This window comes from Trichechus manatus, unplaced genomic scaffold (assembly GCF_000243295.1).
Source record: "Trichechus manatus latirostris isolate Lorelei unplaced genomic scaffold, TriManLat1.0 scaffold00313, whole genome shotgun sequence".
Taxonomy (NCBI): Eukaryota; Metazoa; Chordata; class Mammalia; order Sirenia; family Trichechidae; genus Trichechus; species Trichechus manatus.
This window is the reverse complement of record NW_004444249.1, coordinates 675,734-698,580: the sequence shown is the minus strand read 5'-3', so window position 1 is coordinate 698,580 and position 22,847 is coordinate 675,734. Positions and strand designations below refer to the sequence as shown.

At 37.2% G+C, this 22,847-nt stretch overlaps 1 protein-coding gene across 1 annotated transcript in view; it reads left to right on the top strand.

The window, feature by feature from the left end:
- The window catches only part of ABCC9 (ATP binding cassette subfamily C member 9), a 142,112-nt gene that overhangs the window by 57,046 nt on the left and 62,219 nt on the right, over positions 1 to 22,847 (top strand). Inside the window, 10 exon segments of the mRNA XM_023725460.1 lie at positions 858 to 896; positions 2,737 to 2,838; positions 7,773 to 7,857; positions 9,397 to 9,477; positions 12,423 to 12,560; positions 12,711 to 12,836; positions 16,430 to 16,526; positions 17,006 to 17,235; positions 20,918 to 21,066; positions 21,280 to 21,349. Of these exon segments, the coding sequence (XP_023581228.1) occupies positions 858 to 896; positions 2,737 to 2,838; positions 7,773 to 7,857; positions 9,397 to 9,477; positions 12,423 to 12,560; positions 12,711 to 12,836; positions 16,430 to 16,526; positions 17,006 to 17,235; positions 20,918 to 21,066; positions 21,280 to 21,349 (1,117 nt within the window).

Below are 22,847 nucleotides of genomic sequence, written 5' to 3'. Positions count from 1 at the left end.
CGGTCAAACCCTCTTACATAAACCTGCTGCTGTGGAGTCGATTCCGACTCCTAGCCACCCTGTAGGGCAGAGTAGAATTTCCCCATAGAGTTTCCAAAGCAGTAATCTTTACTGAAGCTGACTGCCACATCTTTCTTCCACTGAGTGGCTGGTGGGCTGGAACTGCTGAACTTTTGTTTGGCAACCAAGTACTTTACCACTGTGCCACCAGAGCTCCTTTCTTTTTATATACATCAACTATGGATTATATAGTTATATAAATTAATTATGGATTGGTTTGATTTATATATACTTCTTATATAAATCACTTCAATCCATGATTAATTATACCCACATGTTGTGGTTTGACCTATTGTGCATGTCTGGATCTCTTACCGGCTCCTTCAGGGCCAAGCTGTGTTTTGTGCACCTTTCACATTTAGAGCCCAAGAAATATTTTTTCCTCTTATGTATTAGGGAGGCTAATTAGGAATTTCAATAGATTAAATTCAAACTTTAAAGGTAGGAGGTCCTTGAAGATATCTAATTCTTATAAAGACTAGGAAACTGTATTCTAGAGCGATTAACCAGGTTCACAGCATTGGGCTAGAATCCAGGTCATTGTATGAACCAATATTTTGTATGAAAGAGAACAGCTCTATCTTTTGGAAGCTTACTAAGTAATTGCTTACTAGCTGATGAAGACAGTAGAAGAATATCGCTTATCAGGTTCGTCTTTGAGATTGTATAAAAAACCATTGGGAAAAAGTAGTTGTTGACTATGTCCAATGTTTATTTTACCTCTTACCTTGTATGTGTGCACATTCATTCTGTATTTATATTTCATAATTAATGAACATTGTTTGCCGTACTTGCAGTGTAAATGAAACTGAACCTTCTTTGGAAGCAACCAGAAGGTATTATTTCTATTTTAACCTGAATTTAATAACTTTCTTCTTCAGACTTTACTTGATGTTTAATCTCTTACTCCTATGTCGGGTTGCCCATTCTGATGATGTACAGTTATTTATTAAATTTTCTAGCATAATCCAACAGCAGTGGTTCTCAACCTTTGCAGTCTGCTAAAAAAAAATTAATTTGCCAAACAAAATGGCTCTTTTGTTAATTGTTTTCCTTCCAATGAGTTACACGTCTCAACTTCGGCTGAAACTCAATTGTCCTCCCCAGTTTGAGTTTAGGATCTGATAAAACGAAAATGTAATAATTAATACATATATTGATTGTGAGTTAAACATGGATGAGATCTGCCTTTAATGGAGCGATGAGGAACCAAGTGCTTCATCTATTTAAAAACAAAAAAACAAAACAAAAACAACAAAGCACACTTAAAAGACAAAGGAAAAGGAGGAGCACGTATGACAGAGGTTGAGAGCCGCTCTTTTACTGCACATCTGGTTGTCTAAGAGATTACTAGCATAATATACAGTACCATGTCTTCTAAACTCCTAAGACATAATGTTTCAGGATGCTAACAGCATTTCGAACTCTCTCTCTTAACCTTAATCTCTTTTAACCTTGATTAGTACTTACAGATCACGAACTAACTGTGGCAATCTGACTTTTAAGCTGACCTGCCCCCACCCTACCCCAGTCCCATCATCTTCTTTATCTTCAGCTCTCATGCATTTTCCTAATTATTACAAATTAAAGTCTGATGTATAGACATAGGGTAGATTGAAAGGCCAAGAAAACGAAGGTGGAGAGGGAAGGGAGGTTCTCATGTTTTTTTAAATAAACCATTTCGGTATGTACTGAAATACCTAGTTTTAAAATAGTTTATTTTAACATTAAAATAGACTTCTCAAAATATTATTGTTTTGAGATCACGTGTGTGTGCGCCTATATCTCTCATTACCGTGGAGTCGATTCTGACTCATAGCAACCCAGTAGGACAGAGTAGAACTGCCCGATAGGGCTTCTTATGGAAGCAGACTGCCACATCTTTCTCCTGTGGAGTGGCTGGTGGGTTTGAACCACGGACCTTTCAGTTAGCAACTGAGGGCTTAACCACTGCACCACCAGCCCTCCTGTATATATATACATATAAAACCTGTTGCCGTTGAGTGAATTCCGACTCATAGTGACCCGGTAGAACAGAGTAGAACTACCCTATAGGGTTTCCAAGGAGTGCTGATGGATTCAAACTGCCAAACTTTTGGTTAGCAGCTGAACTCTTAACCACTAGGCCACCAGGGCTCCGTGTGTGTATATATGTATATATACATACACATACCTATTACCTTAAAATACTTTAATGTGATTAAGCCAAAAGCACATGCTGTAATTATAGTATCAGTTCAGGTTTGTTTTTTTTTTAAAGTCTGTATATAAAATGCATAATTATGTAAAGTGCTTGTAATATAAAGTCAAATATCTGTGGCTAATGGTAAGAGTAAATTGCCATTAATCCTCTGATTAGTTTTAAAACTATCGTTATTTTAGAAAATAAAATTTAAATGAATAGTCTATATTTGAAAACACTCCTTTAACACAGCAAAATCGAATTTTACACGTTGTGTTACATTTTGATTGAATTCTAATCTCTTTAAATTAGGTGAAGTATCTAATCATTAATTACTAAGGTTGGTGGTTGTTAAAATTTTCTTTCAGAAGTTTTCCATTTCTCTGTTTGAGATATTTTATCTACTCGTATCTCCCTTAGTTATAAGAAAATACACCTACATCACAGCACCCTTACATAATTCTGGTATTTTGTTTTTCTTTTCCATTTTCCAGTAGGAACAGATATTCTGTGGCTTATGCAGCTCAGAAGCCTTGGCTGTTAAATGCTACTGTTGAAGAAAATATTACCTTTGGAAGTCCTTTTAACAAACAGAGGTAATATTGAACATATCACAAAATTTAAAACTTAAACAAGCAATTGTTTCTGAAACCTTTACATCCAGAGCTTGCTTTTTTCCTCACTTAGCCCACTTCCTTTCTCATCAGCAAGGTCTTCTGAGTCAACTCTTTTAAAAAAAAGTCTCATAGAAGTTTCAGCCCACCCTGTACACTTATTGAGGACAACTTGTGTACCAAGACTAAACGGCAGAAAACTGAAGACTGTGTGTGTGTGTGTGTGTGTGTGTGTGTGTGTGTGTAAGGAGAAGTGCTAAGATTATTGGTGGGCAAGTGGGGGAGAAATCCAAGTAAGGAGCAGAAGGAAGATTAACTGTAAAATGAAGAGGAAGAATGTGGGATCTGCAGAATGTAGTTATTGGGAGTAACCAGAATATCCGATCTATCAACTGTCTTTCAGATGCCACTTGAGCATAGGGAAGAATGACCCTTTCCTTGAGCTGTGTTCACATGGGTGATACTTAAGACCCTAAACTGTGTCTTTCTTGAAGGCTAAGGAGAAGTAGGTAAGGGGAGAGGCACGAGGATGGGGAAAGGAGAAGGGAAGCAGACAGTGTGGGAGGAAGAGCCTAAACTGGGTGAGATTGTTGGAGGCCTGGGAACAAACCAGACAGAAGGGATTGCTGTGTATTAGCAGTGAGAGATTAGATTGTAAATGGAGTTTGAGACTAGGTAGTGGAGGGCTTTGAAAGCCAACTGGGTATAATTCTGTACATTGTGGGAGGAAGACAAGTTTTAGAAAGGTGAATAACAAGATAAGTGTGATGCTTCATTTGGAAGTTTAATCTGACAGATGTATATAGTATGATTCTGAGTTGAAAACAAGAAGACATTCAAGAATTTGCTGGAACAGTTATCCAGGCATACAGTGTTTGTGGCCTGCACTTGGGGGGTGAGAGTAGCAATAGAAAAGAAGAAATACTTGAGAAAATTCTTGAATAAGAATGGACAGATCAGGGAGAAAAAAAGAGAAGAATCAATGATCACTTGAATATTCTGAGTGGGTGACTGAGAAAATGAAACCATTAGCATTTTCCCTTGCTCCCACCCCCAGGCTCCATGCTTCCCTGGATTTCCAGTTAATCTGATTTCTAGTCTCAGCCATAGATACCTTTGAGTACTGTCAGTCCTCATTGGCTTCCATTTCTCTTCCCTTCAGCATGCATGATAATTTGCACAGATGTTGTTGTTGTTAGATCCTGTCAAGCCAGTTCCTATTCACAGCGACTGTATGTACAACAGAAGGAGACAATGCCTGGTCCTGTGCCATCCTCACAATCACTGCCATGCTTGAGCCCATTGTTGCAGCCACTGTGTCATTCCATCTCATTGAGGGTCTTCCTCTTTTTCACTGACCCTCTACTTTACCAAGCATGGTGTCCTTCTCCAGGGACTGGTCCCTCCTGATAACATGTCCAAAGTATGTGAGACGAAGTCTTGCTATCCTTGTTTCTAAGGAGCATTCTGGCTGTACTTCTTCCAAGATAGATTTGTTCATTCTTCCTGCAGCCCATGGTATATTCAGTATTTTCCACCAACACTGTAATTCAAAGGCATCAATTCTTCAGTCTTCTTTTTTCATTGTCTAGCTTTCGAATGCACCATGGCTTGGGTCAGGCGCATGTTAGTCCTTAAAGTGACATCTTTGTTTTTCACAATTTAAAGAGGTCTTTTGCAGCAGATTTGCCCAGTGCAATGTGTTGTTTGATTTCTTGACTACTGCTTCCATGGGCACTGATTGTGGATCCCAGTCAGGTGAAATCCTTGACAACTTCAGCATTGTCTCCATTTATCATGTTGTTGCTTATTGGTCCAGTTGTGAGGATTTTCCTTCTCTTTATGTTGAGGTGTAATCCATACTGAAGGCTGTGGTCTTTGATCTTCATCAGTAAGTGCTTCAAGTCCTCTTCACTTTCAGCAAGCAAAGATTGTGTCATCTGCCTAATGTAAATTGTTAATATGTCTTCCTCCAATCCTGATGCCCCATTCTTCTTCATACAGTCCAGCTTCTTGCATTATTTGCTCAACATAGAGATTGAATAAGTATGGTGAAAGAATACAACCATGACACACACCTTTCCTGATTTTAAACCACGAAGTATCCCCTTGTTCTGTTTGAATGACTGCCTCTTGGTCTATGTACAGGTTCATCGTGAGCACAATTAAGTGTTCTGGAAATCCCATTCTTCACAATGTTATGCATAATTTGTTATGATCCACACAGTTGAATGCCTTTGCATAGTCAATATAACGCAGGTAAACATCTTTCTGGTATTCTCTGATTTCAGCCAAGGCCCATCTGACATTAGCAGTGATATCCCTGGTTCCATGTCCTCTTCTGAATCCACCTTGAATTTCTGGCAGTTCCCTGTTGATGTACTGCTGCAACTGCTTTTGAATGATCTTCAGCAAAATTTTACTTATGTGTGATGTTAATGATATTGTTTGATAATTTCTGCATTCTGTTAGATCACTTTTCTTTGGAATGGGCACAAATCTGGATCTCTTTCAGTCGATTGGCCAGGTAGCTGTCTTCCAAATTTCTTGGCATAAATGAGTAAGCGCTTCCAGTACTGCATCTGTTTGTTGAAACATCTCAATTGGTATTCCGTCATTTCCTGGAGGCTTGTTTTTCGCCAACTCCTTCAGTGCAGCCTGGACTTCTTCCTTCAGTACCATCAGCTCCTGAAATTGTTGAACATCAACCAGTTCTTTTTGGTACAGTGACTCTGTATTCTTTCCATCTCATTTTGATTCTTCCTGTGATGTTTAATATTTTCCTTGTAGAACCCTTCAATGTTGCAACTTGAGGTTTAAACTTTCTCTTCAGTTCTTTCAGCTTGAGAAATGCAGATGTTCTTCCCTTTTGGTTTTCTAACTCTAGGTCTTTGCACATTTTGTTATAATATTTTACTTTATCTTCTCGAGCCTCCCTTTGAAATCTTCTGTTCAACTCTTTTACTTCATCATTTCTTCCTTTCACTTTATCTACTGTATATTCAAGAGCAAATTTCAGAGTCTCTTCTGACATCCATTTTTGTCTTTTCTTTCTTTCCTGTCTTCTTAATGACCTCTTGCTTTCTTCTTGTATGATGTTCTTGGTATCATACCACAACTCTTCTAGTCTTTGGTCATTAGTGTTTAATGAGTCAAGTCTATCCTTGAGATGGTTTCTAAATTCAGGTGGAATATACTCAAGGTAATACTTTGGCTCTCATGGACTTATTCTAATTTTCTTCAGCTTCGGCTTGAACTTGCTTATGAACAATGGATGGTCTGTTCCACAGACCAAGGCCCCTGGCCTTGTTCTGACTGATGATATTGAGTTTTTCTATCGTCTCTTTCCACAGATATAGTCAATTTGATTCCTGTGTATTCCCTCTGGCGAGGTCCACATGTAGAGTCACCATTTATGTTGTTGAAAAAAGGTATTTGCAATGAAGAAGTTGTTGGTCTTGCAAAATTCTATCATGAAGTCTCTGGTGTAGTTTCTGTCACCAAGGCCATATTTTCCAATTACTGTTCCTTCTTCAGATCCCTTATGGTGTAGTGGTTAAGAGCTTGACTGCTAACCAAAAGGTTGGCAGTTCAAATCCACAAGCTCTTCCTTGGAAACCTTATGGGACAGTTCTACTCTGTACCAGAAGGTCACTATAGGGTCTCTATGAGTCAGAATCTACTTAACAGCAATGGGTTTGTTTTTTTGCGGGTGGGGAGTTCCTTCTTTCCAACTTTCATGTTCCAATCACCAGTAATTATCAATTCATCCTGATTGCATGTTTAATCAGTTTCAGACTGCAGAAGTTGGTCAAAATCTTCAACTTCCTCATCTTTGGCGTTAGTGATTGGTGTGTAAATTTGAATAATACTCATATTAACTGATCTTCCTTGTAGGTGTATGGATATTATCCTATCACCGACAGTGTTGTACTTCAGGATAGATCTTGAAATGTTCTTTTTGATGATAAATGCAATGCCATTCCTTTTCATTTCGTCATTCCCGGCATAGTACACTATATGATTGTCAAAATGGCCAATACCAGTCCATTTCAGCTCACTAATGCCTAGGATATCAATCTTTATGCGTTCCATTTCATTTTTTGATGACTTTCAATTTTCCTAAACTCATACTTTTTACATTCCACTTTCCAGTTATTAATGGACGTTTGCAGCTGTTTGTTCTCATTTTGAGTTGTGCCACATCAGCAAATGAAGGTCCCGAAGGCTAGGCTACATCTGCCTCATTAAGGATGACAGCACTTTGAGGAGGCAGCTCTTCCCCTTCCCACCTGAGGGACTCATCTTCTGGCACTGTATCAGACAATGTTCCACTTCTATTCATAAGGTTTTCAGTGGCTAATTTTTTCAGAAGTAGACCCCCAGGTCCTTCTTCCTAGTCTGTCTTAGTCTGGAAGCTCAGATAACCACACACAAATCATTCTTTAGCCATGGTAAGCCCCCTGTTGTCCCTCATATGCAGTATGAACGTCTTCATCTTCATCAAGTTCCTTAAGCTTCCTTTTCCTCATTTTCTTCCTAGTAAATGACTACACAACTTTTCAGAAACAGCTTTAACATTGCCTCCTTTATAAAGACATTTCTAGCTTCTCAGAGTTGACAGTCATTCCTCTGTATTCTAGAAGTACTTTGTACCTATCTCTACTGTAGCACCTAATAGCCTACATTTTTATTATATATGTTCCTGTATCAGTTTTCTGTACCATTTACTAGCTTTTTTAGAGTGGAAACTAATACTATTTATTTTTGCATCTGCAAACTTAGTGTAGAGGCTAGCTTATACTAAGTTGTTTAGTTAATGTTCTAGTTTGGCTTCCAAGATATTGGACCTTGGACTTAGTTGATGGGCAGTATATTAATAGTGATCTAAAAAATCAAAATAATTTCTCACAAAGGTACAAAGCTGTCACAGATGCCTGTTCTCTTCAGCCAGATATTGACTTACTACCATTTGGAGACCAAACTGAAATTGGAGAGAGGGTGAGTTCTGCATAATTTTAAATAATGAACAGAAATCTAGAAAAGTCTTCTGTTTGTTTTTAATTTCTAATGGGGCATAATGAAATCTGAGAGCTTGAGTGTTATGTGTTATCTTAGTGACAAGTTCCAGAAATGGGAGGCAGGAACCCTTTGATTCCATTCTCCCTTAAGTATTTGTGGAATAACCATGGTGTACTTAACATTGTGCTACCGCTCTGGAGTTCCCAAGGAAATAAAATATATACTTGGCTTTGACCAAATGTATTTTTGCTCATTTGGAACTTATGTAAAATTGGTTTGAAAATTGAGATTACTTCTGACAACTTCTTCCACTGTTGTCAACATCTGGTGATTCTTGTTGAAGTGTTCTTTTTCTTTGGTGTAAACATGTTTTACATTGACGTCATGCAGTTTTGACCAACTGAAAAATATTTATACCTGTACTCTTTATAGCAATGTTGGCTAACTTTTTAAACTCTTTTAGCTGTCAAATACTGAGCAAAATGCTTTATATGCATCATCTACTTCATCATAACAAATCTGTAGTATGGGTGTTATTATTATCCACATGTTATAGCTGAGAAAACTGAGGCTGAGAGAAGTTAAGGAACTTGCCTAGTCACAGGATTAATGGTACATCAAGCTCAGTCTGAATCTGAAGCCTGAGTTTTTAATGGCTATTCTTTATTGAAGTATGTTGTTGTTAAATGCCGTTGAGTCAATTCAGATTCATAATGACGCCATTTGACAGAGTAGAACTTCCCCATAGGGTTTTCTAAGCTGTAATCTTTATGGAAGCAGATTGCCAGGTCTTTCTTCCATGGAGCCACTGGGTAGGTTCAAACCACCAACCTTTCAGTTAGCGGCAGAGTGCTTAAATGTTGTGCTACCATGGCTCCTTACTGCAATATAAACCAAAAAACCAAACCCATTGCCAATAAGTCAAATTCCTACTCATATATATTACAGTATAGGATAGTGCAAAGCATGAACTTATCTTCTATGAGCCTCAGTTTCCTCATTCTGTTAAACAAGGAAAACAATACCTACATATTTGAATTGTGAGGAATAAAAGACATAAGGAATGTAAAATTGTTCACACAAGCCTTGCACATACTAAGTGCTCAATAAATACTAGTTTATTTTAAAATTCATAGTTTGCAATTCTTTATGAAAGCATGTTGCTGGAGAGCTCTGTTGAAACATAACTTGTAACATCAAATTTAAAAGTACGTATTAAATAAATGACAGACACAGTTGAGAAACTAGAAAAAACTCTTGGATTTGCTTGTAGCATTTGGCATTCACCATGTTTTGATAACTAATTATTTTGTGTAGCAGAGCTCTCTATTAGAGTGAAAGTAGGATTAATGTTATTTTCAGTCAAAATTTATCTTAATTTAATTCAACTATTGATCAGCAGAGTTTTCATTTTATCTTACCAATGTTATCATAACCTTACCATTTAAAGGGAATTTTTTACCAACAGATAATTTATCAATGGAAAATATGAGTGTTTATAGATATTTTCTTCTCTAGGGCATCAACCTGAGTGGGGGGCAGAGGCAGAGAATTTGTGTGGCACGAGCTCTCTATCAAAACACCAACATTGTCTTCTTGGTAAGAATATTGTCTTTACTTTTATTTATATTTGATTTTTTCCCACTGGACAAATGAGACTTTAAAAGAGAGAAGTCAAGTAACTCAAGGAAAGACAATTTAATTTGCAAAATCATAAAGAATATAGAGAAATGAATATTCATAGTACAAATCAGTAGATCAATATGTAAGATTTAGAGATGAGAAATCCAAATTGGTGTCCAAAAAAATTGAGATGCCCTAAATGCTTGTTTATCTGAGTTTCTGAACCACAGGAATAATAAATAATGGAGTGTGGATGATGCTGTGTCTTCATTAGGCAGGATCATAGGTCTTCTCATTTATATTTGCTAGTAAAGAAAGAAGGCCCAGAGAATGTACTCATGGTGGATATAATGGTAAGTAAACAGAATGCTCCTTTCCAGTGGTGTGCAACTTAGACAGTGCAGAAGAGTTATCTGTGAAGCTTTCTAAAACTATAGGATGGCTAGACCTAGACCTGCTGAATCATAATCTGTAAGGGCAGAGTCCAGAATCTGTCTTAAAAATGCTCCATGGGTTATTCTCATGCATATTCTGGGTTAACAACTTGACTCTACCTGTGGGCACGCAAATTATGTTCGATGATGGTGTTGATTATGATCTTGCTCTATTTTAGTTCCTTGGGCAGGAGGCAGCCAAAATAATTTATAAGTAGACAATGTGTATTGGAGATCAGAGGACTATGTAAATGCATCCTTCTCTTGCCTTCCCCTCTTGTGCAATTATTAATCACTTAGAAAACTGGTTCTCAGACTTCCTTTAGAGCCTTTAATCCATCTAATCTCTAGAGTAGGTTGATTTTGGAGTCTCCCAGTAAATTTGGATCCATTATTGTGGATTGAAGCAGAAGTTGGATGCACTGGACATTCACTTCAGGTTCATCTCCCTAAGAACGCTTGTCTGCAAAATTTCACCAGAAAACCACTATAAAACCCATAGCAAGATCTAGCAGTAACTTACATAATTGTAAGTCCTTTTCATAAGGGATGGACTCACAACTAGAAATGACTTCTTGAACCTTGGGATCAGTTGATTGAACCACCTGAGTACCAAGTAACTTGGAAATCTGTAAGGGACCAAGGTCTCCTGGCTGTGGCTCTGCTACCTTAGTTCATCTCACTACTTGCAATTTAAATGTAGATTCTTGGAATTTGAAGAAGTCTTAGGGTTAACTGATTGTGAATTCCCACCCATTACAGCATTCATTTTAACATCATCTCCGATAGCTTCTCGATCACTCTCTGTGAAGATAGATGGCTTATTTAGAGCATTTAGGAGAAGACTGTATGATTCCAAAATGTCAAAAATTTCACTTGATGCTCTATGTTACATTATAGGAATAAATATATTAGTATAATCTATAGCAGTGTTATTACCCAAAAATCAATTGCTACAATTTCCTAAATCCTTCTCTAAATTTTTGAGTCACTTGGTGCATGAAAACTTCCTTTATCCCCCAAGACAGTCAGAGTTAGTACAGTAGGAAGTATGTTATTCTTATAAATAATAATAATCATGGCAAACATTTATCTCATGTTTATATTATGTATCTGGCACTATAAATACCATTATTATTTTGTTAAAATTTTCTACTTTATTTTTATTATTCAGAATTCAGCTACATCTAATTGTTTTCATTCTTTCTTTTGATCTACTGTTATAGGTTGCCAAGTAATGTTTAATAGATGCTACCTTTAGAAATACTGTTTGAAATTTTCTGTGTAAATGCTCTTAATTCTATAATAAGGGATTTTTCAGTTAATGAAAGTGAAATACTTGAATGGGAATTATAAAACTTGAATCTTGTTTTTAGCAACACTTTTATCTTTCTCATTTAAAGTATATTTACTTATCTTATTTGTGTCCCAGTTTCCCTGTAGGTAAAGTAAGAATTATAATCATATTATTTGTCAATAACTGATAAACTGTATTCTGTCAGGTAAAATTGACTTTTGTCAAAAGGTGTCAATTATACTGTGCTGCATACTCACTTGAAAAGATTTCAGTGAATGGTTTCATGATTACTTGAGCTCGTCTTATGGGATACTGTCAGTAAATTATCTAGGATTACCTGATATCTCTACACATTGGTAAATATTCAGGTACGCTAGGTAAGCTTATTAAACAGACCCAGATGACTAAAGCCTATACCATATTGATGGTAGTTTTTGAACTTGAAGAGCCTATGTATAAGAATTCAAACCACTTTGAATAGTGTCATTTATCAATACATAATTTTTAAGGTGAGAGAGGAAATGAGATCAGGGCCACAATAGATGGACCCTGATAGAATGGGAGAAAAACATGGAGCAGAACTGAAATTCTCAAAAAGTCCAGACTTACTGGACCAGATGAGACTAGAGGACTCCCTGAGACTATCGCCCTCAGATACTCTTTAAACCTTGAACTGAAACTATCCACTGAGGTCACCTTTTAGTGAAATAACAGATGGAAATACAAAAACTGAAAGATATTCTTCATGAGTGATGTGCTCCATTAAAAAGCATCTATATGAGACCAAAAGATCAACAATTACTCTAAATCAAAGATGAGAAGATAAGGAGGCAGAGAAACTAGAGTACTGTAAACAGAACAACCCAGAACACAATTAAAGAGAATGTTGACACATTGTGAAAAATGTAACCAATGTGAACAACTTGTGTAGAAATTGTCAAATGGAAACCTAATTTTCTGTGTAAACGTTCAACAAAAACAAATAAAATATTACTAAGAAAAGAGGAAATAAAGGTTAATTTTTAAATGAATACTTTTTTCTGAAAATTGAAAGTCATACGAAGTCTGTTTTTATAAATTGGATTTCTAGGATAATTTCCCTTTGTTATTTGCATTTCTACCTTCTAGAGGAATTGAGTATACATAAAGAATATAGAAAATTTTCATTCTTTCCCCCCTTCTGATTGCAGGATGACCCATTCTCTGCCCTGGACATCCACTTGAGTGATCACTTAATGCAGGAAGGGATTTTGAAATTTCTCCAAGATGACAAAAGGACACTCGTTCTGGTGACTCACAGATTGCAGTATCTGACACATGCCGACTGGGTAAGAGTTTAGAAGAGCTTTTCATTAAGTTTTATGATACAGTCATATTTAAAAATAGGGTCACTGATAAATGCTTTCTGAATTAGAGGTCATTCAATTTTGCTGACTAAGGGTTTTTGTCACAGTTCTGCTAATATTTGCTTTCCTTAGATCATAGCCATGAAAGATGGAAGTGTACTAAGAGAAGGGACTTTGAAGGACATTCAAACCAAAGATGTTGAGCTTTATGAACACTGGAAAACTCTTATGAATCGGCAAGATCAAGAATTAGAAAAGGTAATTGCCCATATTTCTGAAGAGCCCAGGAACCTGTTCAGGAAGGTCAGAAATGCACTGTATAGTGACTAAAAATGCTTTCAAATAAGTATTTTCATTTAAAGTTGAATATTATGGTCCTTATCTAAAACCCAAAATAACCATATCTGAATATGTCATTAATGGACAGACTGCATTGAAACTATAAGAGTCTAATGACATCTTTTGGATCCAGTGCATTCAAAACCACTTGCTGAAGCAAGACATTTAACTTCATAGTCATTTTTCTCATCTGTAATAGGAGAATATTTTTACTTACCACCTACCTACAAACAAGGGTTGTGGGCAAGACAAAAGCCAAGACAGCATTGAAAGAAGGAATTGCTGCTGGCTGTGGTCGAAGCTGCAAGACTTGTCTGGAATGATATTGGAGGATGAGGACAGATGATCAGTGGAAATAATAAAATTTCACATTTGTATAGTATTTTAAAGCCCACAAGTCTTTTTTTTTTTTTTTTGACATGCTCTTATTTGGTTCTCACAAAACTGAGAAGTAAGTAAAGAAAATATTATCTTACTTTTACAGAGGAGAAAACTGAGACTCAGGGAAAGTAATTTGACTAAAGTTGTAAAGTGCATATAATAAGTGGTACCAGTGGATCTTAAACCCAGGTCCAAATCACATGTAACTTCAGGTTAATGCTATCTGTAATGTAAGTATAACATTGAATGGAACAATAGCCAAGTTGGAAACCAGATTGAATGTAGTGAAAGAGGAACAACTTGTGGATAAGAGGTGAAATTATAAATTGAATTCACAAATTTGTGAAATGCTTTTTCTTGGGTTGGGACTAGGAACTATTCAGAATTTGGTACTCCTGTCTAGCAATGGGCATTCTAAAATGAAATAAAAGTAATTCAATTTTATAAAATGAAATACTTGTGTCAGCAAATTTCTTAAAAATAGCGAGAAATTAAAATATTATTTTAGAAAGGAAAACAAGGACCTATGCTTCAGTAGAGAGGGGAAGATAAAAAGTCGAATAGACCTTGAGATTGGTCTTTCTTCTGTGTTGCCTACGATCTCAAAAGCAAACCACATAAGGAAGAAAAGACGTGTAAAAACCTATGAGTAGAATAAGACAGATCACAGAGCCATTGAAATGAGAATGTCCATCAAAAGAAGATTACAAGGGATAATCTGCTAGTCCCCATTTAGAAATTACGCTGTAGGAAGTGTGATTATAAATTACTTACTGGGGATATTTCCAAATGACATTTTTTTCAGTGGTTTAGATGCCAGGGACAAAAAAATATGACATAAGCTTGAGGAGTGGGACAATTATGGTTTACTTTGGAAAGAAGATCTGGGGGGATAAAACGAGAGAGAGCTGTTGGCTTGATTTTAGAGTAATGCTGGTATGCAGGCCAGGAAAAAAGTCTATTAAGTTGTATTTAGAAATGAAGCCATCACTTGAGATAGCATGGCTCTATAATTAAAGACGCATTACCCGTTGCCGTCGAGTCAATTCTGACTCATGGCGAACCTATAGGACAGAGTAGAACTGTCTGGTAGGGTTTCCAAGGCTGTAAATCTTTAAGGAAGCAAACTGTCACATCTACTTCCTGTGGAGCTGCTGGTAAATTCAAACTGCTGACCTTTCCGTTAGCAGCCTAGAGATTAATCACTGCGCCACCAGAGCTCCTGAACCTAAATTTGTATTTACTTATTGCAAATATCAACACAATTTAAAATATTTAACCTATTACGAGTATTTACTCAGAAGACAATTGACTTTAAAGGTTAAAAAAAAATCTCAGAGATATTAAGTCTGTTCACACAGTGTAAGGAGTTGAACCAGAACCAAAATCTTCTGCTTTTCAATGTGTATGTCTATTTCATTCCATTAAGCTATATATAAAGGACAGGTATCTTCTTTAACTTTGCATTTTATCTAGCTTCATGTACAAATGTTAGTTTTTGTATCATTAGTCAACATTAAAATCTAAAGTGAACTTGAGTCTGTAGAATGGTATTCAAGAGACATTTCACTTTTACTCTTTTAGCCAAGAATCAGGATGCAGTAGAGCCTTCTAGAATAGCAAGTCTCCTAGATCAAACATGGTGTAGGAGAGCAAAAAAAAATCCAGATCACCACCTAGGGATTTATTGCCAAAAGTTCATTGGTGCAGCCATCAAACTCTTTCTTTGATTTTCTTTTTTTGTATTAGCACATACAGGAAGCCTCCAATTTACCAGAGATTCCAAAAGTTTGTGGGTCAGTTGTCTGGAACTCAGAGTGAATTTCCCCACAGAAACACGGTTACAGTTAGTTTTACAGACCGGCTTGCGGAACCTGATTCAACCCACAATGTAGATGAACTAATGTTACTTCAGTTATGAGGCCAGAGGGGCCGGAGTGTTGGAAGCAGGGGAGTGTAGAAAACAAAATGCTTCTCCCTTTCTTGAGAACAGGACAAATCTGAGGCAACCCTTTAAAATGTGCAAAGTGTGTTTTGGCTCCTTTCTCTTATCTTTTGCGTATTTCTCCCTCCTAGGGCTTTTTCCTAAGCACCTAGTTACCTAAGTACCTTCATCACCCCTTTGCTTCAAAATTACCTACCAAAATTCCAGTTGAAATTCTTTTATGCAGCTGCTTTAGGAAGGTATTAAACTCATTATGATTGAACGGTTCATCATAGTAGTGGATGACTGACAACATCTTAACCAATCCAGGACTACAACCTTTTCTTTTTATTGTGATAAAAAAAAATCTATAACAAAACATTTGCCAATTCAACAATTTTTACATGTATAATTTAGTGATATTGATTACATTCATCATGTTGTACAGCCATTACCACTGTTTCCAAATTATCCCTCCACCATTAACAGAAGTTCAGTGCCCCTTTAGCAATGACTCCCTTGTTCCCCCTCTCTCCTACCCCTGGTAACCACAAATAAGCTTTGGTCTCTATATATTTGTCTATTTCATATAAGTGGAATCATACAATATTTGTCCTTTTGTGTCTGACTTATTCAGCGTAATGTTATCAAGGGTCGTCCATGTTGTAACATGTATCAGGACTTCATTTCCCTTTGTGGCTGAGTAATATTCCATTATATGTATATTACCACATTTTGTTTATTCATTCATCTGTTGATGGACATTTAGGTTGTTTCTGCCTTTTGGCTGTTGGTTATTCATTTTTAATGGAAGATATTTATTAAGATAAACCTGTCTCTAGTTAGAAACATTAAAAGGAGTGCCTGCAAGTGATATAAAAATGAAACCATTTGCAGTTATGGAACTATGCTTTAAAGCTAGGGGACATAGATAGCTCCCTGTCCCTGGCGTCAGCTTTACCACATTGTTACTGCTTTTCCTGGCTTCTTACTGCTCTATACCACTGAGCTCTGAAGGACTTCCTACAAACCTGAGGTATTTTTCCCACGTCTGCTCCTATGGCAGGAGTCACTAAGCTCTAGAGTGAGGAGAGAGCCCTCGAGACTGATACAGGCAATTAACCATTGTGTGTGTGTTAGTCATTGGTAAGTCAAAACCTTCCTGTGGCTCTGAGCCCCTTGAATCATAGCATAATGTTCACTGTAGGATATGGAAGCTGATCAAACAACATTAGAGAGGAAAACTCTCCGAAGAGCCATGTATTCCAGAGAGGCCAAAGCCCAAATGGAGGATGAAGACGAAGGTAGATCTTTTTCTTGTATCTGAAACATTCAGATGAGGGTGAAAAGGTTAGATTACACCCTTTTGGCATGTGCACAAATTTCAAATCTTTATGTCCTTCTGGTGAAATTTTATAAATTCAGGCATTTAGGAGTCAAAAAATTATAGATGTTTACAGGCCAAGCTTATAGTATTATTGGCAACACAGCTTAGTTAGCTACTGATCTATAGTTCCAGGCAATTTGATGAGTGGTAAATCAACAAAGGATTTCATCCAAACATAGATTTTATGTTTATTTGATCACTCATTCATTCATTCGTATTTCGTCTCATTTTCAAAAAAATTGAAGTTTCACCCTGTTAGAAACATTTAAATTTTCCAAGACTAATACTTCTATTTCTATAAACTTAAGGAAGATTTTCATATGCTTTTTAGTGAAAGAATACAAATTCTTTCTACCTATTGCCAGCCTGAAGCTTATACAAGTTTTTGATATGCAGAGGAAGAAGAGGAGGAAGATGAAGATGATAATATGTCCACTGTAATGAGGCTCAGGACTAAAATGCCATGGAAAACTTGTTGGCGGTACCTCACTTCTGGAGGGTTCTTTCTGCTCTTCCTGATGATTTTCTCTAAGCTTTTGAAGCATTCAGTCATTGTAGCTATAGACTACTGGCTGGCCAAGTGGACATCGGAGTACAATAGAAACAACACTGGAAAAGCTGATCAGGTACAAAGGGTTTTGTTTTTAAATTATCAAGGAAATGTTGAGACTAGCAGTGATATCCTTACCTAGTTAGATATTAATAGCCCAAACGGAAAAGGTTTACACACAGAAAGAAACAATCTTTGATGGTTACGAGGGAGGGGAGGGGTAGGGAGGGAAAAACACTAGACAATAGATAAGTGGTGACTTTTGTGAAGAGTAAGACAGTACAACTAGACCAAGGCAAAGTCATAGAAGCTACATAGACGCATGCAAACTCCCTGAGGGACCGAATTACTGGGCTGAGGGCTAGAGACCATGGTCTTGGGGAACATTTAGCTCAATTGGCATAACAGTTTATAAAGAAAATGTTCTACATCCTACTTTGGTGAGTACTCTCTGGGGTCTTAAAAGCTTGTGAGTGGCCATCTAAGGTACTCTACTGGTCCCACCCCATCTGGAGCAAGGGACAATGAAGAAAACTAAAGACACAGGGAAAGATTTGTCCAAAGGACTAACGGACCATAATTCCCACAGCCTCCACCAGACTGAGTCCAGCACAGCTAGATGGTGCCCAGCTACCACCACTGACTGCTCTGACAGGGGTCACATTAGAGAGTCCTGGACAGAGCTGGAAAAAAATGTAGAGCAAAATTCAAACTCACAAAAGAAAACCGTAGTTACTGGTCTGACAGAGACTGGAGAAACCCTGAGAGTATAGCCCCCAGACACTCTTTTAACTCAATACTGAAGTCACTCCTGAGGGTCACCCTTCAGCCGAAGATTAGACAGGCCTATAAAACAAGCAGTAATACATGTAGTTCAACCACGTATACAAGACTAAATGGGCACACCAGCTGAGGGGCAAGGACAAGAAGGCAGGGGGGTCAGGAAGCTGGATGAATGGAAATGGGGAGCCCAAGGTTGAGAAGGGGAGAGTGTTGACACGTCACAGGGTTGGCAACCAATGGCACAAAACAATATGTGTACTGTTTAATAAGAAACTAATTTGCTTTGTAAATCTTCACCTAAAGCACAATAAAAAAATTTTTTTTTTAAATAAAAAAGCCCAAAAGGATAGTAAGCTTAGTATCATGGTTACTTCAAGGTACCAGTTTCTCACACGGCAGATTTCATGTTGAGATGTTAAGGGACTAAGTGTTAATCCTTTTTCTCTGGATTCCAAACTCCTCTGATGAAATAGTACCTCAGTTTATTCATCTCCATAGCTTCCTCGTTTATGAAGAAAAATAAAACTTTATGTAGGTAGATGATAAATATATGGAGGAGAGAGAAGGATTTTATACCAAAAGTTACGGCAGTATTTATCTATCTGAAAGAAAACAACAAAAATTATTTAGTAGTTATCTATGGATGTTATACTTACAAGTGTAACTCATGTCATTTTTATATCATTTATGTATTTTTTTAATTTCTGAAATTAAATCTGCAAAATATAAGAGGTTCAAAGTGGCCTCTGGATCCAGATCTCTTGGATTAGATTTCTGGAAGTGCCACTTATTAGCTGCAAGCCAAGTTAGTTAAGTTCTCTGTGCCTCAATTTATTCATCTGTAAAATAAGATTAATAATGGGACAATGTCATAGGACTTTTGTGAAGATTATTAAGTTAATACTTAGAACCATAATTATGGTTCTAAGGCCATAAACAGAGTAAGCTGTCAAAACGTCAAAAAATGAAATCTATTATTATTTCTTTTTATTTTTTAAATTTCTAGGTAATTAAATCTAGCTTTTGGGTATTTTATTTTTGAAATATTACTGTGCTTTAGGTGAAAGTTTACTGTGCAAATTAGTTTCTCATTCAGAAATTTATACACAAATTGTTTTGTGACATTGGTTGCAATCCCCAAAGTGTGTCAGCAGTCTCCACTTTTCCACCTGGGTTCCGCATGTCCATTCATCCAGTTTTCCTCTCCCTTCCTGCCTCCTCGTCTTTGCTGTTAGACAGGTCTCACATATTTGATTGAACTAAGAAGCATGTTCCTCACATGTGTTGTTATTTGTTTTATAGGCCCGTCTAATCTTTGGCTGAAAGATGGACTTCGGAAATGGCTTCAGTTCTGAGTTAGCAGGGTGTCTGGAGACCATAGTCTGGTCTTTTTTGTGTGTGTGTGAATTTGAATTTTGTCCTACATTTTTCTCCGGTTATGCCTGGGACCTCCTATTGTGATCCCTGTCAGAGTGATCAGTGGTAGTAGCCAGGCACCATCTAGTTCTTCTGGGCTCAGGCTGGTGGAGGCTGTGGTTCATGTGGACCATTAATCCTTTGGCCTAATATTTTCCTTGTGTCTTTGGTTTTCTTCAGTTCTCCTTTGCTGTGGACAGGATGGGACTAATTAATGTATCTTAGATGGCCACTTGCAAGCTTTTAAGACCCCCAGAGTAGGAGGTAGAACGTTTTCTTTATGACCTATATTTATGCCAGTTGACCTAGATGTCCCTCGAGACCATGGTCCCCAGCCCTCAATCCTGGTAACTGGTTCCCTCAAGGTGTTTAGATGTGTCTAGAAGCTTCTATGACTTTGTCTTGGTCAAGTTATGTGACTTCCCCTATATTGTGTGTTGTCTTTCCCTTCACCAAAGTTAATGCTTGTCTACTATCTAGTTAATGATTTCCCCTCCAGATCACTCCCCTCTATTGTAATGATCAAAGATTGTTTTTTTCTGTGTATAAAGCTTTTTTTGAGTTTTTATAATAGTGGTCTCATACGGTATTTGCCCTTTTGTGATAGACTTATTTCACTCAACATAATGCTCTCCAGATTCATCCATGTTGTGAGATGTTTTGTGGATTCGTCATTTTTCTTTATTGTTGTGTAGTACTCCATTGTGTATATGTACCGTAATTTGTTTATCCATTCATCTGTTGATGGGCACTTAGGTTGTTTCCATCTTTTTTGCTATTGTGAATAATGCTGCAGTGAACATGGGTGTGCATACGTCTATTTGTGTGACAGCTCCTATTTCTCTAGGATATATTCCTAGGAGTGGGATTGCTGGATCACTTGGTATTTCTATTTCTAGCTTTTTTAGGTGGCACCATATCATTTTACACAGTGGTTGTACCATTTTACATTCCCACCAGCGGTGCATGAGAGCTCCAGTTTCCCCACAACTTCTCCAGCATTTGTTATTTTCTGTCTTTTTGATTAGTGCCTATTCCTTTTGTTTTTAGGTTAATCATAAACATTTAAAGATAATGCTTCGTTTGGATTTAAGGGCGAGATATATGTATATATGTTATATATATAAGCTATGTATGTTTACACATACACACGCACACACACACACACACCACACATAGGGTTTTTTTGCTGTTATCTAATGGTATTTGATTTTCATTACCTATACCAGTGTATTAGCTGGCAATTCTGAGAATAGGGATAGGAAGAATGAGCGCTACAAAGTAGGAAGACAAGAATATGCTCCAAATCTAAAAGCAGACTCTAACCATCTAACTGCCCTTGAGCAAAGAGATTGAAGGAAGCAAGTAGGGGGTTGGCCCGCAGGACTATGGGGCAGGGATACCATCATGGGTCTCCGGCAACTACACTTCCACAGTTGTCTAGATTGATGTACGCTAATGAAGCCAACAATCTGCCTGACTTTGATTTTCGTTTTTCTAGTAAGAAAAGACTCTGTCGATAATTTCATACATGCCTGTTCTGTTGATTGCTTTTTTAGACCTACTATGTGGCTGGATTTAGCATACTCTGCGGAGCAGGTATTTTCCTTTGTCTTGTTACGTCTCTCACTGTAGAGTGGATGGGTCTCACAGCTGCCAAAAATCTTCACCACAATCTTCTCAATAAGATAATTCTTGGACCGATAAGGTAAAAAGTAGTTATATCTTACTCTCAAACACAAAAAGATAAAAACATGTATTTTGCAATTTAAGAGAAATGTGAAATTTTAAGGAATTTCTGCAGTCCTTGAGCAAGTGAATAGGCACCTTCCCATTTCCATGACTCTAAAAAGTCCATTTACAGTGCTCAGGTCCCAGTTAGTTTAATATTTTCATATATTTACATCTGTTTATTACCTAGATTCTTTGATACAACACCCCTGGGATTGATTCTTAATCGCTTTTCAGCTGATACAAATATCATTGATCAGGTAAGTGCCTGAGTTACTTCCAAGTTCAAAAATAAATATATCAGTGTAAGCTAACAAGCACTTTTTAGACTGAAGCATGATTCCTATTAAAAGTAAAACATTCCTAAAACTTAAACTGAAGCCTATTTGCATTCATATATCAACACTATACACGCAAATGATTTATAAAATAAAATTGTTAGGGAAAACCTTAATTCATACTAATTTATGCATGTATAAGAGGATACTTAGCGAATCAACATAAAGAGAACTACCAAGGAGTGAACTAACATTTAAAATTTTTTATTATAAAAAAGCAATGATTATGATCAATGTAGTGTCTCGATTTACAGTATAAAAGTTCTTAAAGGTTTGTTATTGATGCGGTGTGTCTCTCAGGAGTGAAGGGTCAGGAACAGACAGGCTGCCAAGTGATCCTACAAGTCCATTACTATTATTAGGTGGCTCTTGAATCAAGAGACATTTTAGATAGTGTGATATTTTGGGCGTATTCCAAGGATGCCTAGTTTTGTCTACATTCCTTAGGTCTCTAGAAATTTACCCTGAAATTGAAAAGCTCAAACTCTGAAGCTGGATCAGTCTGAGAACAGAACCCTTAGGGTGATTGAGAAAAGACTCAGTCGTCTATAGCCTTTACCTTCTTTTGCCTTTCCAGAGGGGTCTTTAAAAATATCAAAAAGAAACAGTTGCTATTGAGTCAGTTACTACTCACAGCGACCTCATGTGTGTCAGCGTAGACACTGTGCTCCGTAGGATTCTCAATGGCTGATTTTCCAGAAGTAGATCACCAGGCCTTTCTTCTGAGGCATCTCTGGATAGACTTGAACTTACAACTTCTTGGTTAGCCTCTGAGTGTGACAACTGTTTGCACCACCCAAGGACTCCACTGTGGTCTTAGAACACCTACTTTAGCCTCAATTTAGAGAGAGAATGCTTGATGTATCCAATTGACTAAAAAATATGTTGAGAATTTTTAATTTTATTTCAATGGCATTCATGTCAGGTCACACCACACCTGAAATACTTCATAAGGAATACATATTGAAAAAGAGAAGACAAAACCATTGTTATTTAGATGATGTGATTGCTACCTACAGAATCAAAATGATTAGTGAAATAAGGAACCAGTTTGAAAGTTCAGCAGAGTATCTGGAAGACATATCATGTAAAAGCCAGTAACTTCCTCTACACCAATTAGAAAATGTAGTAAAAAATAATTCCATTCATAATAACATCAAAAACTATGAAAGTAGAAATAAACCTAATATGAACAAAAGTTATCTAATGTTGCAGCTCCTCACATGGGGTACCATCTGTCGCAGCGGTGGTGAATGTCGGGACAGTGGAGACAGTAACCAAACACAACTCTGACAGAGAAGTGGGGCCAGGAGGGTCACTCTGAAGAGTCGACCCCGGCTTCAGTCCCAGAAGTTTATTTATAGTCAATACAGCAAGCAGTGAAGCAAATAACAGAACAATGGGCTTTGGGTGCGGGCAA